We start from the raw sequence: 13,720 nt of genomic DNA, 5'->3' as shown, positions 1-13,720 counted from the left end.
ATTCGTTTGTGGTCGATTTGTGCCATTGAAAGAAACACTGCAACTAGATCCCCTCTTAAAGGGTCATGAAACCCCCCTATTTCAGCGCAAGTCTAGCTCACACTGTTTTTGAAAAAAAAAAATTGGTTCACTTACATAACTGTCCACCCCAAATGGTCCAAATCGTTGCAAAACTGTGCCACTTGTTTGTGCTCGATTTGTGCAGGTTTGTGCTGTTACGATAAACATTGTATCTTGCCCTCTTCCTTAGAAATAAAACTTTGGATTCGGGAAAGTGACGTCACTCTCCACCACATGCCGTCCAAATCGCCCCAAACCGGTGCATTTTGCTCGATTTGTGTGGTTTTGTGCCGTAGAAAGAACCAGCATAAATTATTCCATTCACTCAGCCCCCCACATACTCCAAATCCAACCCAAATAGACTCGTTTGTTTGTGCTGCTTCGGTTTTTTTAAATATTAGATAATGAATTATAGACGGTGGCGTCACTCAACCCCACATGCTCCATTTACCCAAAATCTTCTTTGTTTGTGCTGGTAATATTTTCGTTTTTGCTACTGTTTTTTTTTTTTTTTTTAGATTTTTTCCTAGTCAACTAGTCCCATGTTTATATTAAATTGATTAATATAATAACCTATTAAATCATCCTTTAATAAATTGGCATTTATAGCCTATTCCACGCTCACGCGCACATAAAGCTTGCCGCAAAGCAATGGAAAGTAGGCCTATTGATTGAATGCATAGGGAAAAAGAAGACATTGTAATTATTTATCACTTATTAATATTAGAACTATAATTCTGTCTCTGTGCTAGATCGTTGATGGGGAGCTGGGCAATGACCAAATTTAGTTTTATTATTATTTTTATTGAATGATAAAATCGCTATATATAGGCGCATTTCAAGTGTTTATCAAGAGTGTGGGAGTATTATCGCGCTTACTGTAAGATATAGAGGTGCCCGCGTTATCCCTCGGATTTATGTTTTCTTTTCCTGCGGAAATATTTTTTTTGGATGTGCTTTCTGTCGTCTAATGTAGTCTCCGTGAATGGAGCACGTCACAACAATGAACCGGCTCATATACAATAAATAAATCTATCTAAATCTTGAAATTTTACTATTAAACAAACCAATTCAAATAAAAAAAAATCTTCTATAATTATGTGGTCGTATGAATATATAAATTATAATGCATTTCTCTCCATTATAACATCTATAGGCACTAATTTCATCTACTAGTCCATTAGTCCATTTCTCAGTCACTGAGAAAGCACAAGTTTAGTAATAAATAATTGCAATGTCTTCTTTTCCCCCTTCGCAGTCAATCAATAGGCCTACTTTCCAGTGCTTTGCGGCAAGCTTTATGTGCGCGTGAGCGTGGAATAGGCTAAATGCCTATTTATTAAAGGATGATAGGGTATTATATTAATCAATTTAATATAAACATGGGACTAGTTGACTAGGAAAAATAAAAAACGGTAGCAAAAACGAAAATATTACCAGCGCAAACGAAGCACAAACAAAGAAGATTTTGGGTAAATTTGGAGCATGTGGGATGCTGAGTGACATCAGAAAATTACCACTAAACATTATTCTAATATCTTAAAAACCTAAGCAGCACAAACAAATGTTTTTACGCGACACAAACCAGCACAAATGACGCACAAACAAACAAGACTACTTTCGTGAATTTGCAGTATGGTGCTGAGTGACGTCATCGCCTATAACTCAATGTCTAATATTTTAAAAAACGAAGCAGCACAATCGAAAATATTACTGGCACAAACCAGCACAAACGAAGAACAAACAAACGAGTCTGAGTATGTGGGGGGTGTGGGGGTTGTCCGAGTGAAATATTTTTCACATTTTTTACAGCACAAACGGAGCACAAACGATTGAGACTATTTTGCTGACGTTTTGCGTTGGGTGGGGGGCCAACTTTCACGGAGGTCGTCAACCTCTCCTCCAAAGATTTTGTGATGTCTACAGAATGAATAACTAAGTAGAAGTAACTAGTAACTTAATAATAACTAGAGAATGGAATAATTTATTCTGGTTCTTTCTACGGCACAAAACGAGCATAAACAAAATGCAACGGTTTGGGGCGATTTGGACGGCATGGGGTGGAGAGTGACGTCACTTTCCCGAATCCAAAGTTTTATTTCTAAGGAAGAGGGCAAGATACAATGTTTATCCTAACAGCACAAACCTGCACAAATCGAGCGCAAACAATCGGCACAGTTTTGCAACGATTTGGACCATATGGGGTGACAGTTATGTAAGTGAACCTATTTTTTTTTTTTTACGTTTAAGAGGGATCTAGTTGCAGTGTTTCTTTCAACTGCACAAATCGAGCAATAACGAAAGACACCGGTTTGGTTCGATTTAGATGAGGTGGAGAGTGACGTCACTGTCCCGAATTATATTTGTTATTTATAAAGGAGGGGATATAGATAGAATGTTAATTTTTTAATTTCAACAGCACAAACCGGCACAAATCGAGCAAAAACGAATGACACCGGTTTGAAGAGATTTGGACGTCACGGGGTGGAGAGTGACGTCACTGTTCATACAAAGTTTATTTCTGTTATATAAAAAAAAGCGGTCATAGTTACAGGGTTTTCTTTTAACAGCACAAATCGAGCACAAACGAATGACAGCGGTTTGGAGAGATTTGGACGCCATGGGGTGGAGAGTGACGTCACTGCCCAGAATTGTTTTTGTTAAAACCATAGACTGTATAAAAACAGGGTAAAACGGGCACAAATCGAGCACAAACGAACTGCGCTGGTTTGGAGCGATTTTGGCGACATGGGGTGGAGAGTGACGTCACACGGTCAAAAAAAGGTTTAATATCTCAAACACCAAACCAGCACAAATGTTCGTTTCTGCGGCACAAATCAGCACAAACAAATTACATAAGTGTGGTGATTATTTCTTTTTATGGGGTGCCAACTTCACGGAGGTTCTGAACGCACGTGCTGGAGATTCACAGAACGCCTTTACTGACAAGATGCGCATGAAAATCGCATTCGATTTTTTGCACAGTGCTACCATCTAGTTATCAAAGCTAAACAGTGCTGCCCTTTGTGTAATAAGTTACAGAAACTGTTTAACGCACCAACTTAAATAATAAAATACACTTCCCAGTTGTGGTCCATAAACAAAGCCTTCTCCAGACAAACACTCTTCAAATGCAACTATTCCTCCTTCTCCGTGTGACCGCAACAAGGCCACGCCCCCTTTTTGTGTTTTCATGACATGTGGGCGGAGGATAGTCAAAAAACGGTCTCAGTGACGTCATTAATGAAGGAACTAGAGGGATGTAGTCCAAACGGGTCATTCGTTGTAGGCGAATTCTGTTATAAAAAATATCTCACTTGGCATTGAACTTTGAGCTTTAGAATTTTACAGATATTATTTATACTCTAACAACAACATTTCACACTAACTAAAGTTTGAAACATGGGATCACAAAGAACGGGACCTTTACTTTTTTTTTTAAAAAGAGACTTTATTAACAGTTTAGAAACAATCTTCTCCCTTTCCCACATTTTTCTCTCCACATAGACTTGCACATGAAAACGCTTAAGACAAAACCAGTGAAGATGTGAAAGCAAACAAAAATAAATGCGTATATAATCCACTTTTCAGTCGAGTGAAATTTCTTTGATATAAGTGCAGCATACTATTCACACTGAAGTCCATAAATACATGAGATGTTTGGCGTATGCAAGATGCTTACAGGTACAAACGGTGGCTTTGGGAATGGAAAAAGCTAAACCAACAAAAATAAACTGAAGATTCTGAAAAGATGTGACAAACTAAGTAACAATTCAGCATGAACTTTACATTTCCACAATATACATTTCTGGATGCAGAACAAAGGTGTCTCGAGTCAGAGGAAAATGACATAAGACCATTTCAAGATAAACTGCATTAACACAAAAGACAGCGCTTTTACTTTGGTCAAGCATGCCATTTTTGATTTTTGTGACAAACAAACAGGGATCATGTTTCTGAGAAGGAGAAGATCATTAATTCATGGATTAAGAAGAGAAATTAAACAACTGTGGATGGGGCACACACAGCTTTGAGTTGGGATTTTCTGTCGGCTCAGGGTCACTGAACTAGAACTACTGAAATAAACACCATCATTGTCAAGCTGTTCCAATTTACTTAACGGAGTCAATAAATATAGCAAATAAACATTTGAGAATTCCAGATGTTATAATTCATCTCCTTTATGGTTTTCCGATTTACTGCTCTCTGTTGATTCTGCAAAAAAGAACAATTGCATGCATTTATAGTAAGCGATTCAATCAGTTATTTTTAGGTCAAAGAGCTCTTGTTAAAATGATTTTGATGTTAGATTGATGAATTACCTGAATCTGTATTTTCTGCAGGATTTAGTTCAAGTATGGGTTCTTCTTTTTTTTCAGCAGTTGGAGGCTCCTCTGCCGGCTTCACCTCTTCAGCTAAAAGCACATATACCCAATTTACTCCATATTAACAGGAAAAGAACCTAAATGAAGAGTTGCAAAGTCTATACTAGTAGTCTACCAATTAGCTAAAATAAAAGAATCAGTCTCACCCTCATCGCTCTTGGGAGGAATAATCTTCTCTGCATCTTCTGTTTTGTTAGCCTTGCTGTTCTCTGTGGAAGTGTTGTTCTTGTCTTTAACCTTATCTTTAGGCTTAGGTTTGGCAAACTTTGCTTTGTTCAGCAGATAATTGACCTCCCTTTCCAAGAGGGAAAGCTTAGCTTCAATGTCCTTAGAGAGCAGAACAGGTTTCTCTGTTGGGGACAATTTGTCCTGTTCAGCAACGGTCTCATTCTTCCAAGTCTGCAATAAAAATCAAACAAAGCCAACCATGCAGAGTGAATCACACGTGTTCGTGTGGAATTCATGAGGAAGGATGAAAGAAACAGGAACGTGAATACATACCATAGTCTCATTGATGACCCTCTCTAGAGTCTTCAGTTCAACCTCAGTGAAGATCTGGTCACTCTCAGGAATCAGTCTAGCACTCCTGTGAACAACATCATGTAAGTCACAAGGTGACATTTATTTGGACTGAACTCAAAATGCCATTGCCCTCAAGGGTATCAAGACAAAAATGATTTCAAAAATAAAATACAAAAAGTTTTCAAAATTCTTCATTTTGAACTTAAATTTGATTAAAAAAAAAAAGGATACATTTTGTATATACACCGGTAATAAATTTGTAAAATTGAATGAATTTTCAAATTTAAAAATAAACGGATTAAATGCATCAAAATTAATAATTGTAATAAATAAATTTGCATATTTACAAACATTTTTAAATGAATAAATGTATTAAATATTTTGATACATCAATACAATTAATATATAAATTACATTCAAACCATTAAATTCATTTAAAAAAAAGAAAACGGATGGATTGAAGTAACGGAGGCAGCTCTCGCTCACTTGAGGAAGATGGAGGAGTGGTTGAGCATGCTGTTGAGAGCTGCCAGTCTGTCGGGCCATTTCTTCCTCTCCTCCACTCTAAAGAACATGGCTTTACAAAGCTTTTTCAGTTCAGACAGCTTTTCCTTCAGCTCTTTAGTGCCAGCGGTGTACCCCTCCTCATCCATCCAGTTAGAAGCCTCGCTTAGCTTGCCGGAGATCTGCTCCTTCTCCTCCGCAGTCACGACAGCCACATACTCATCCTGATACAGCTTATCCTACACAGAGAAAGGAAAAATTAACTAGATGTTGCAAATTGCAAAGAAGAATAGACTTGAAATGAGAAAAGAAAATCTATTTTGAGGTGATAATAGCTGACGTCCAAAATCCTACATCGTAATACAGCCTTAAGCCCACTATAGGTTTCACCTAATGCTCTGCAAATGAAGCTTTTTAGGCCTGGACAAAGACAGTTCTGTCACCATCACGTCACTGGACCTATGAGTCACTTCTCAAACACTGGGAAGGGCTGCGGAGAGCTTCATTATACCTGCGTCTCAAAGATAAAAGCCTCCAGGCTGTTCAGGGTCTTTTCTCTCTCCTGCTTCTCCAGATCGCGGTTAGTGAGATCCTGCAGCCTGATGGGAGGGAGGAACACATGGGGATTCTTTAGAGATTCTTCAGTTACTGCAGAGTGTCCGTCCCATTTTTGGCTCTCAGTTAATTCATTCTCCATGTTAATTAATTCTGAGATGCAAGAGACACTTACTTCTTTTTGGACACCTCCATGTCCTCTGTGCTGGGATTGAGAACATCGTTCACTTCAAGCTCCACTGCGATATCTTCTGATATTTTGCTCTTTTTCTGTGGTTTGGGTTTCTTGTCCTCTGGTTTCTCCTCTGCTTTTTCACCGTCTGATTTCTCTTCAGGCTTTTCAGTTTTCTCAGGGTCGGTCTCTCCCTGTGTGACGGAGGTGAGAGTTCAGTTCTAGACAGATTCCAAAACGAAGTCAAATGGATTAACTCGCCAGTGGCTGGTAACTTCATATGAAGCTGCAATTTAATACATGGTTTAAATTAAAATTTAATAATTATAGTCTGACCCTTGCTGACGTAAGTGATGAGAGTAATTCAAAAGGTCACGTTTTTGTGACAGGTCCTACTTTACATGGGGCAGAGACTTGTATATAATCCAGTTTGTCACTAAAATGTTCCCACTCTTTGACTACAGAGAGTCCATGGTTGACTAAGGATTTTTTTTTGGAAAATAATTAAATTGTTTTAAATCATTGGCTGTGCACCTGTAAAATGATTTTTGGTTAAATAATTCTAATAAAAATATTTATAAAACAAAATGAAACATTTTCATTTTCAAATCTCTCCTGAGAATAAAGGGGCAGAACTACTGAATTGAGTCTCATGAAAGCCTAGAGGCTCCATAATTTACATTACATTTATTCATTTAGCTGACGCTTTTATCCAAAGCGACTTACAAATTGCTATATATGTCAGAGGTCGCACGCCTCTGGAGCAACTAGGGGTTAAGTGTCTTGCTCAGGGACACATTGGTGTCATACAGTGGATTCGAACCTGGGTCTCTCACGCCAAAGGCATGTGTCTTATCCACTGCGCCATCACCACCCCATAATCACTCCGCACCTCTCCAAAAATGTGATTAAGTATGAATAATCTCACCTGAGTTTCCGCTTTATCTTCTTTGTTGTCTTTCTGCTCCTCCGCCTGAGGCTCTTCCTCTTTTCCCTCCTCCATCTCGGGTTTCTCCTGGGCAGACTCTTCCTGTTTCTCCGACTGTTCCTGATCTTTCCCAGCCTCTGGAGTCACTTCTTCTTCATCCTGAACCATTATAGAAAAACAATTTCAAGGTTAATTTGATAAAATTAAATTTTCAATGTCTGTCAGAGTCATTAAGCAGATTTACAGTAACCGGTTCAGTCCCATTTGCAGTTGGCTCGGAGCTGCCACCCCCAAACAAGCTGGAAATGGTGTTTCCAAGCTCTGGGTAAAAAAAATAAATAAATAAAATAATAATTAAAGAGTGAAGCAGACACACACACTATTTTTCATATGAATATAAAATTCATAGGCTTTTCCAAAACTTACTGGTAAGCGTGGACTCCTCTTCCTGCTCCTCCACAATGGTCTCAAATACTGATTCCACCTAAAAAAAAAAGAGACAAGAATTCAGTTCTTCTGGCTTATTAAGCTCTTACTGGAATAATAAAACTTCACTGTTGTATGTATGATTCATTCTGAACTTAAATCCAGTACTTACCCGGTCCAGAATTAGCACCCCGCTTTCATCCATATTGAAATGAGCCTTGATGCCCTTGGATTCAGCATCTGAATGTTTCTTGAAGCTGCTGCCCACTCCAGCCAGCTTCACCGTCGTCAGATTCTGAGATCCAAACACTCTGTGAAAGAACATTCACTTGAAAAACATGTCTGAAGAAGTGTAAACAAATAAAGCAGAACATAAGTGAATAAAACGGTCACTTACTTCAGGTCCTGTTCACCGAGGAAGCTGAGGTCTCCATAATTGATGTAGAAGACAAAGTCATCCATGTAACGATTAAAGGTGATGACTTTTCTCTGGGGATACGGGGCCATTCTCTGAAACAGGATGCGCTTGTTGTGTTTCACGGTCTTCACGCCATCCTCTTCCTCGGTCTCACGACTGAACTCAACCTAAGGAGGGAGACAGAAAACCTTGGAGAACTGTCGTATGCCCATTAAACATGCAGATTAATTGTTCTGTTATATTAAACATCTCAGTGGTCTTGGCCAGGGCTAAGTAAAGACTATTAATACAAATCTAATTTTTGAAAAGAACACAAACCTTTGTGTTGTGTTATCTCACCTGTATGGGAAACACAGCTGCATCCCTGACCAAGAAAGGTTTGACTTTAAAGGCTTTGCTGAGCGCAGCGGCCTGATAGACGGCACCCATTGCTGCAGCTTCATCTGCATTGATGTTCTTGCTCAGTTCTTCTCTGGAGACAAAAGAACATCAAGTTTGAAACCAAACTGAATTTTTTTGAAACTGCATCTATTCAGTTGTTAATAAATGCTAATTGTATTAGATGTTGGAACAGTGTTAGATTTTCTTTGAATGCTTCTACTAGTCTATAACAAGAGATCAAGTTTGGCTGGTTAGCTTATCCCAGTCTGCCCCCGCTGGGTGATGATGTAACTACACCACACAGCCCTAGAAGCATATTTTTCCATTGACAGCCAATCAAAAGTATCCACTAGGTAAAAAGGAGAAAAAAAAGTGCAAAAACATACTTTCCCACAGCTTTAAGAAGCACATCCTGCACTTTGGGCACCCTGGTGGATCCTCCAACCAAAATAACCTGTTCAATCTCATCCTGTTTGACAAAAGGTATTTCAGATTATTAAATCAGGGTTATTTAGAAACCCCGTATAAAGCAAATGGCATAATATTGAGTTCCTCACCATGCTCATTTCAGCAGCAGCTAAAGCTTCTTTCACAGGTCCTGGTACTCGGTCAAACAGATCCTCGCAGAGGGCCTCAAACTCAGAGCGAGTCACTTTTGCCTTGAAGTCTATGTCATCCATCAGCCCCTCAATCTGAAGAGAGAGAACATCAAGAGGTCACTAAACCACCCAGACAAATCAAACGAGATGCCACAACACAGACTACTTTTACAATTTTAAGGTAACTGTGACTTTTGTTTACATAATGAAGGGCTAACAAATCTCACCCGGTCAAGGAAATAGACAACATTTGATAACAACCATTTATTCAAGGCCATCCAATGTGGGAAAATATTATGTACTGAATATTACTCCAAGCAGATACAGTGTGGTTCTAAGTGAAAATGTTCCTTAGCATTTTCGAATTCAAAAATTTTTTTACATTTCAAATTAAGTTTATCAAACATGATCACCAAAGCAATTTGAGTGGGAGTCAAAATCAAAACTGAATATGAAATTGAAAATATCTAAATTTGTTATCTTGAAAAATTATTTGAGAAATGATACAAAGTATCATATGCTTCAGTGGAAGCCAGAACATTTGTTAAGTTCACAAATTTGCTTAAATTTGAATAGTGACCTAGAAATGTCTACGGATCATTTCACACATTTAAAGTCACAATGATGGGAAAGTGGTGATAGATTTTCTTTTGAATTTTGACATACTGTGAAAATGTATCAAAAAAAAAAAATTAGGTTGGGAACTTTGTTCTGTCCATTGGTTTTTAAATTTTGGCCATTAACTCAAACAGCTAAATGTGAATTTGCAGCTGAATGCACAAAAGTGGTGGGTTTTAAATCTGTTTACTAAGTTATGTTATTATAATTTGTTTGTGTTTAACACCATTCCACTTTTTGTGGCTATTTTCATGGCAAGAAAAACTGATATTACCATTTAAAAGTAGGAGGTTAGAAAACAAAACACACATATGCACTGTTGAATGTCTTACAATAAGAGAAATAATATTCATGTTGAAAATAGCTGAATTTAGATTTTATGCAGACTTTCTCATTTTTTGCTAACTGTACAGTAGTGTACACTTTTGAAATAAACTGTGGTTTCAGTTTGAGATACCTGTGCCATATGTTCAGCATTGGCACTCAGCACAGTCTTGAGTCTCTGAGCCTCTTTAAGGAGTTTGGCCATGGCACGCAGATTCTCCCTCACGTCTTTCTTTGATTTCTTCTGTTCGTTAAAGAGCTTGGCAAGATGATCTCTGAGCCTCAGCTCCATCTCAAAGCCACCAAGTGTTCTATCAAACCTAAAAATTAAAAGAAAAACAGCCAAATTGTATACATATACATGCATCTTATATACTGTATACATATACACTGGCCACATGGACAACAAATTTGCTGAAAACATGACAACCACGACTAACCCAACTCCACAAATCTGAAGCTGCGGCTGAGTGCCAGACTCCTTGTTCTTCACTGTCTGATACGTGACAATCGTGGCTGTTGTGCTGCCAGATCCCATATCATAAAACATGATGTTCTACAAAAAAAGTATAAAAAAAAAAATCAATCATAATTCCCATTTAAAAATGCATTTATTTCTACATCACAAAAAGCCATTGGTTGGTCAAAAAGATAGTCTCAAAAACAGCACCACTGTCTGATACACTAAAAAAAACCTCTCAGAAAGTACCTGCTCAGTAGAGTTGATGTCCTTCCTCCTAAATACTCCATAGTTCAAAGCCACAGCAGTATTATCATTGATAAGCTGAAGGACCTTTAGACCTGCTATATGGGCAGCCTGCAAGACTGCCCTGCGTTCTGCCTGATTAAAATAGGCTGGTACTGTGATCACAGCATCTTTTATGGGTTGCTCTGTTAGAAGAAAAAAAAACTAAATTAGTGGTGCGTTCAAATATCCCAATCTGCAAAGACCAAGAAAGCGATTCAAATCACTCCTTATAATCAAACCTGCAAAGTCTTGAGCCAGAGTACGAGAGTAGTTCAATATCATGCCCAAAAGTTCCTCTGGAGTATACTGCAACTCTCTGAATGACATAAAAGATATATCTTTTTTATGTTAATATAAAACACATCAGTTCCAGCTATACACCTGCAAGTGCTCCATTACTTACTCTGAGAATTTGAAAAACACTGTTCCTCTTTTCTCATCTCTCTGCAGCTGGTGTTCAGGGAAGTGTTTCTGATACTGAGCCACCTGTGGATTGTCTGCAGTCTTTCCCAAAATGCTCTGGAGGAATCTGAAAACCACTTTGGGGTTCTTCACAGCCTGTCATAATTAAAGTATGCTAGAATCAAAGCTTGTCAAAAATGCTGCAACAAGGTGTTAAGAGAAAGAAAATGTGAAGGGGTGCTATTCACACTACAGAACATGAAGTCTATTTACTCTCTTAATCCATGTACCTGGTCTCGTTTTGAATGACTTACACTATTGTCCAGAAGTTTAGGGTATTTAATTAATACTTCTATTTAGCAAAGATGCATTAGATTGATCTGACGTGACAGTAAAGACTTTGTCCATCAAATAAATCACAAAAAGGTATCAATGTTTCCACAAATATCAAGCAGCAAAAAACGGTTTTCAGCATTAATAAAAATGAGAAATATTTTGTGCACACCTAATAAGCATAATTGGAATGATTTATGAAAGATCATGTGAAACTAAAGATATTTTAAATCATTAAATTATAAACAATATTACCATTTTAGCATATTTTTTTAGACTTGGTAAGCATAAGAGACTCTTGATAATCTCTATTGACTATCTTTGATAAACAACAAATAAATAATCTTAACCCCAAATCGGTTGCAAATGCCATCTCATGTTGACTTTTAAAGAAGGTATTATGATGTATATTGACTTACCACTCCTAAAGCGCTGTCTCCAAAAAGCCTCTCGTTTTCCTTTAAGCACACTGCGACTGGAGTTTTCCGCCGGGACTCCCTACACAAAAAAAGAAGCATAATGTCACAACAGAGTAATACGTTGTCTGAAATGAATTTTTCTATATTAGAAGTCACTTGACATCTGTGGATTTTATTTGCACTCTGTTTTAAAACCTACTTGTTTAATGCAATCTCCATTGGCACACCAGGCTTCACTATAGCGATTTTCATCCATTCACTGCCCAAGTCCACAGACATCACAGCAACCGATTCTGCAACACACACACACACACACACACACACAAATATCAGTGAGAGCTGAAATGATTCACTCTAGATAAGAAAACCACAAATGTAAATATATAATGCATGTTTACAATCTCGATAGATTTAAATTCATCCTGAAGGACATTAACAAAGGAAACCTAGAAAAAATATTATCATAATTTATGTGGTGCTTACCGGTTTGAGAAGGCAGGAATGCTACTATTAGGCAAAAAACAGCCCATAAAGACAACCTTTCCCTCATTGTGACCTGCAGGAAAGATACAAAGACTGGATCAACAGCATATAGGTTAAAAGTCACGTGACAACTGTGACAGCTCTGCACAAAAACAGGAAGCATATCAAAATTAAAGGAAAGTTCCCTCAAGTCATCATGTCAAACACTTTTACAAAAACTGACAGTCCTACATCACAATTGTATTATGAAAAACTGTAGGTGGACACATTCGGTCAGTGGCAGGTGTAGTGCATGCTGATTTGATGTGATCCCATTCCCTTCCACAAGTCTAAGACAAAGCTTGAGAACATGTGGATCACAAACCTGTTCCTGGAGGCCCCCCAACAGTACCTTTTGGATGTTGTCTTAATCAGACACAGCTCATTTAACTTTTCAGTTCTGTAGCAGAAACCCCCAAAACCTGAAATGGGTGTCATTTAAGGGTCTCATCAAAATTATTCTGAGGGGCCTCCAGGAAGCACTTTTGCAGAGCTTTCAGACATTGGAGCCAATGTGTAAAAAGAATACAAGGAGACTGTAGTTAATGATAAATAAAATCTAATTTGACTTCATTTTTACAGTCACATTTCTTCTATTTTTAATGCTGAAGTGGAAACTTCTAGTTGCACAGCCTGTGTGACGTAAGCTTGAATGAGGATGGTTGATCCTGATGGGAAGAGCATCATGACCATGTCAAAGTGTCACTTCACTGCTTGATAGTGCTTTCTTTTTACATATAAGAAAATATAGTTGATGGTCTGGTAGATGTACTACTGTACCAGACTGATCAAGACACATTTGTGAGCATATGCAAATATTTAGATAAGCACAATATCTCCAACAAAGAAAGTGATGGCATGGCACTTACCTTCGGTCAGATCAAGTTTTATATTGGCTCTTGTTGACTGGTAAATCCCTCTTGACACCTGAACAGCAATATTTACAAACGCTTACCCTGCCCTAATTATGAACTAAAACTTTTCTGTGCTGATCCTTAATATCTAACGTCTTACAGAGGACAGGGAGACTGCGTTAACCAGGAATGCTCTGTGAGCACACCACCTCGCTTGCTTGATTTTGCTCTTGCAGTCACCGGCTTGTTCTAACACATTGGGCCCGGAACGCGGCGTGATCTCATTGGATCCACACAACTCGCCGCTAGCCGAGTGAAGCGCTAATCGCTGTGCTCGTAAGTCCCGCCTCTTTACCCTTGAATGGGGAGCGCTGATTGGTCCACGTGCCAACCAGTGCGCGCAAGTGGTCAGTCGTGTAAGTAAGAACGGACCTGATTGGTCCACGTGAAATAGGGGCACATAGCAGCTGTGCGGGAGCTCGACTCACTTTTAACAGTTTATTTCAAAGAACCGATTCAGTAATTGTTTTACGTCATTCTTTGCATCTAT

The 13,720-nt window shown here is 38.3% G+C and overlaps 1 protein-coding gene across 3 annotated transcripts; it reads right to left on the bottom strand.

Annotated features, from left to right (window-relative positions):
• Nucleotides 1–3,490: 3,490 nt before the first annotated feature.
• LOC132127851 (hypoxia up-regulated protein 1) lies at nt 3,491–13,494 on the bottom strand. 3 transcript variants are annotated; one of them, XM_059540032.1, is made up of 25 exons: nt 13,186–13,489; nt 12,642–12,716; nt 12,278–12,350; nt 11,994–12,087; nt 11,795–11,873; nt 11,044–11,198; nt 10,880–10,956; nt 10,602–10,783; nt 10,333–10,448; nt 10,026–10,212; nt 8,909–9,043; nt 8,738–8,820; nt 8,310–8,442; nt 7,950–8,137; nt 7,725–7,863; nt 7,553–7,610; nt 7,371–7,447; nt 7,127–7,285; nt 6,202–6,392; nt 5,983–6,070; nt 5,454–5,710; nt 4,947–5,031; nt 4,592–4,844; nt 4,383–4,475; nt 3,491–4,275 (listed from the first exon to the last, which is right to left on the bottom strand). In XM_059540032.1, exons 3-25 carry the CDS (start codon nt 12,342–12,344, stop codon nt 4,226–4,228), a joined length of 2,946 nt encoding a protein of 981 aa, XP_059396015.1. In that variant the 5' UTR covers nt 12,345–12,350; nt 12,642–12,716; nt 13,186–13,489; the 3' UTR covers nt 3,491–4,225. The 3 variants fall into 3 exon arrangements, with proteins under 3 accessions (XP_059396015.1, XP_059396016.1, XP_059396014.1); XM_059540033.1 differs by lacking the exon at nt 12,642–12,716 and having other exon boundaries at nt 13,389–13,494; XM_059540031.1 differs by lacking the exon at nt 12,642–12,716.
• Nucleotides 13,495–13,720: the final 226 nt, after the last annotated feature.

Source organism: Carassius carassius, chromosome 45 (genome assembly GCF_963082965.1).
Source record: "Carassius carassius chromosome 45, fCarCar2.1, whole genome shotgun sequence".
Lineage (NCBI taxonomy): Eukaryota > Metazoa > Chordata > Actinopteri > Cypriniformes > Cyprinidae > Carassius > Carassius carassius.
Note: the sequence above shows the minus strand (reverse complement) of the source record. Positions and strands in the feature narration are given on the sequence as shown.

Excerpts from the sequence above, each read along its gene's own strand:
- LOC132127851 (XM_059540033.1), bottom strand. The coding sequence starts at position 12,344 with ATGAGGGAAAGGTTGTCTTTATGGGCTGTTTTTTGCCTAATAGTAGCA. Across the intron at positions 8,821-8,908 it reads CTGCTGCTGAAATGAGCATG|GATGAGATTGAACAGGTTAT; the intron begins GTGAGGAACTCA and ends TTTGTCAAACAG. Across the intron at positions 7,448-7,552 it reads AGAGGAGTCCACGCTTACCA|AGCTTGGAAACACCATTTCC; the intron begins GTAAGTTTTGGA and ends TTTTTTACCCAG.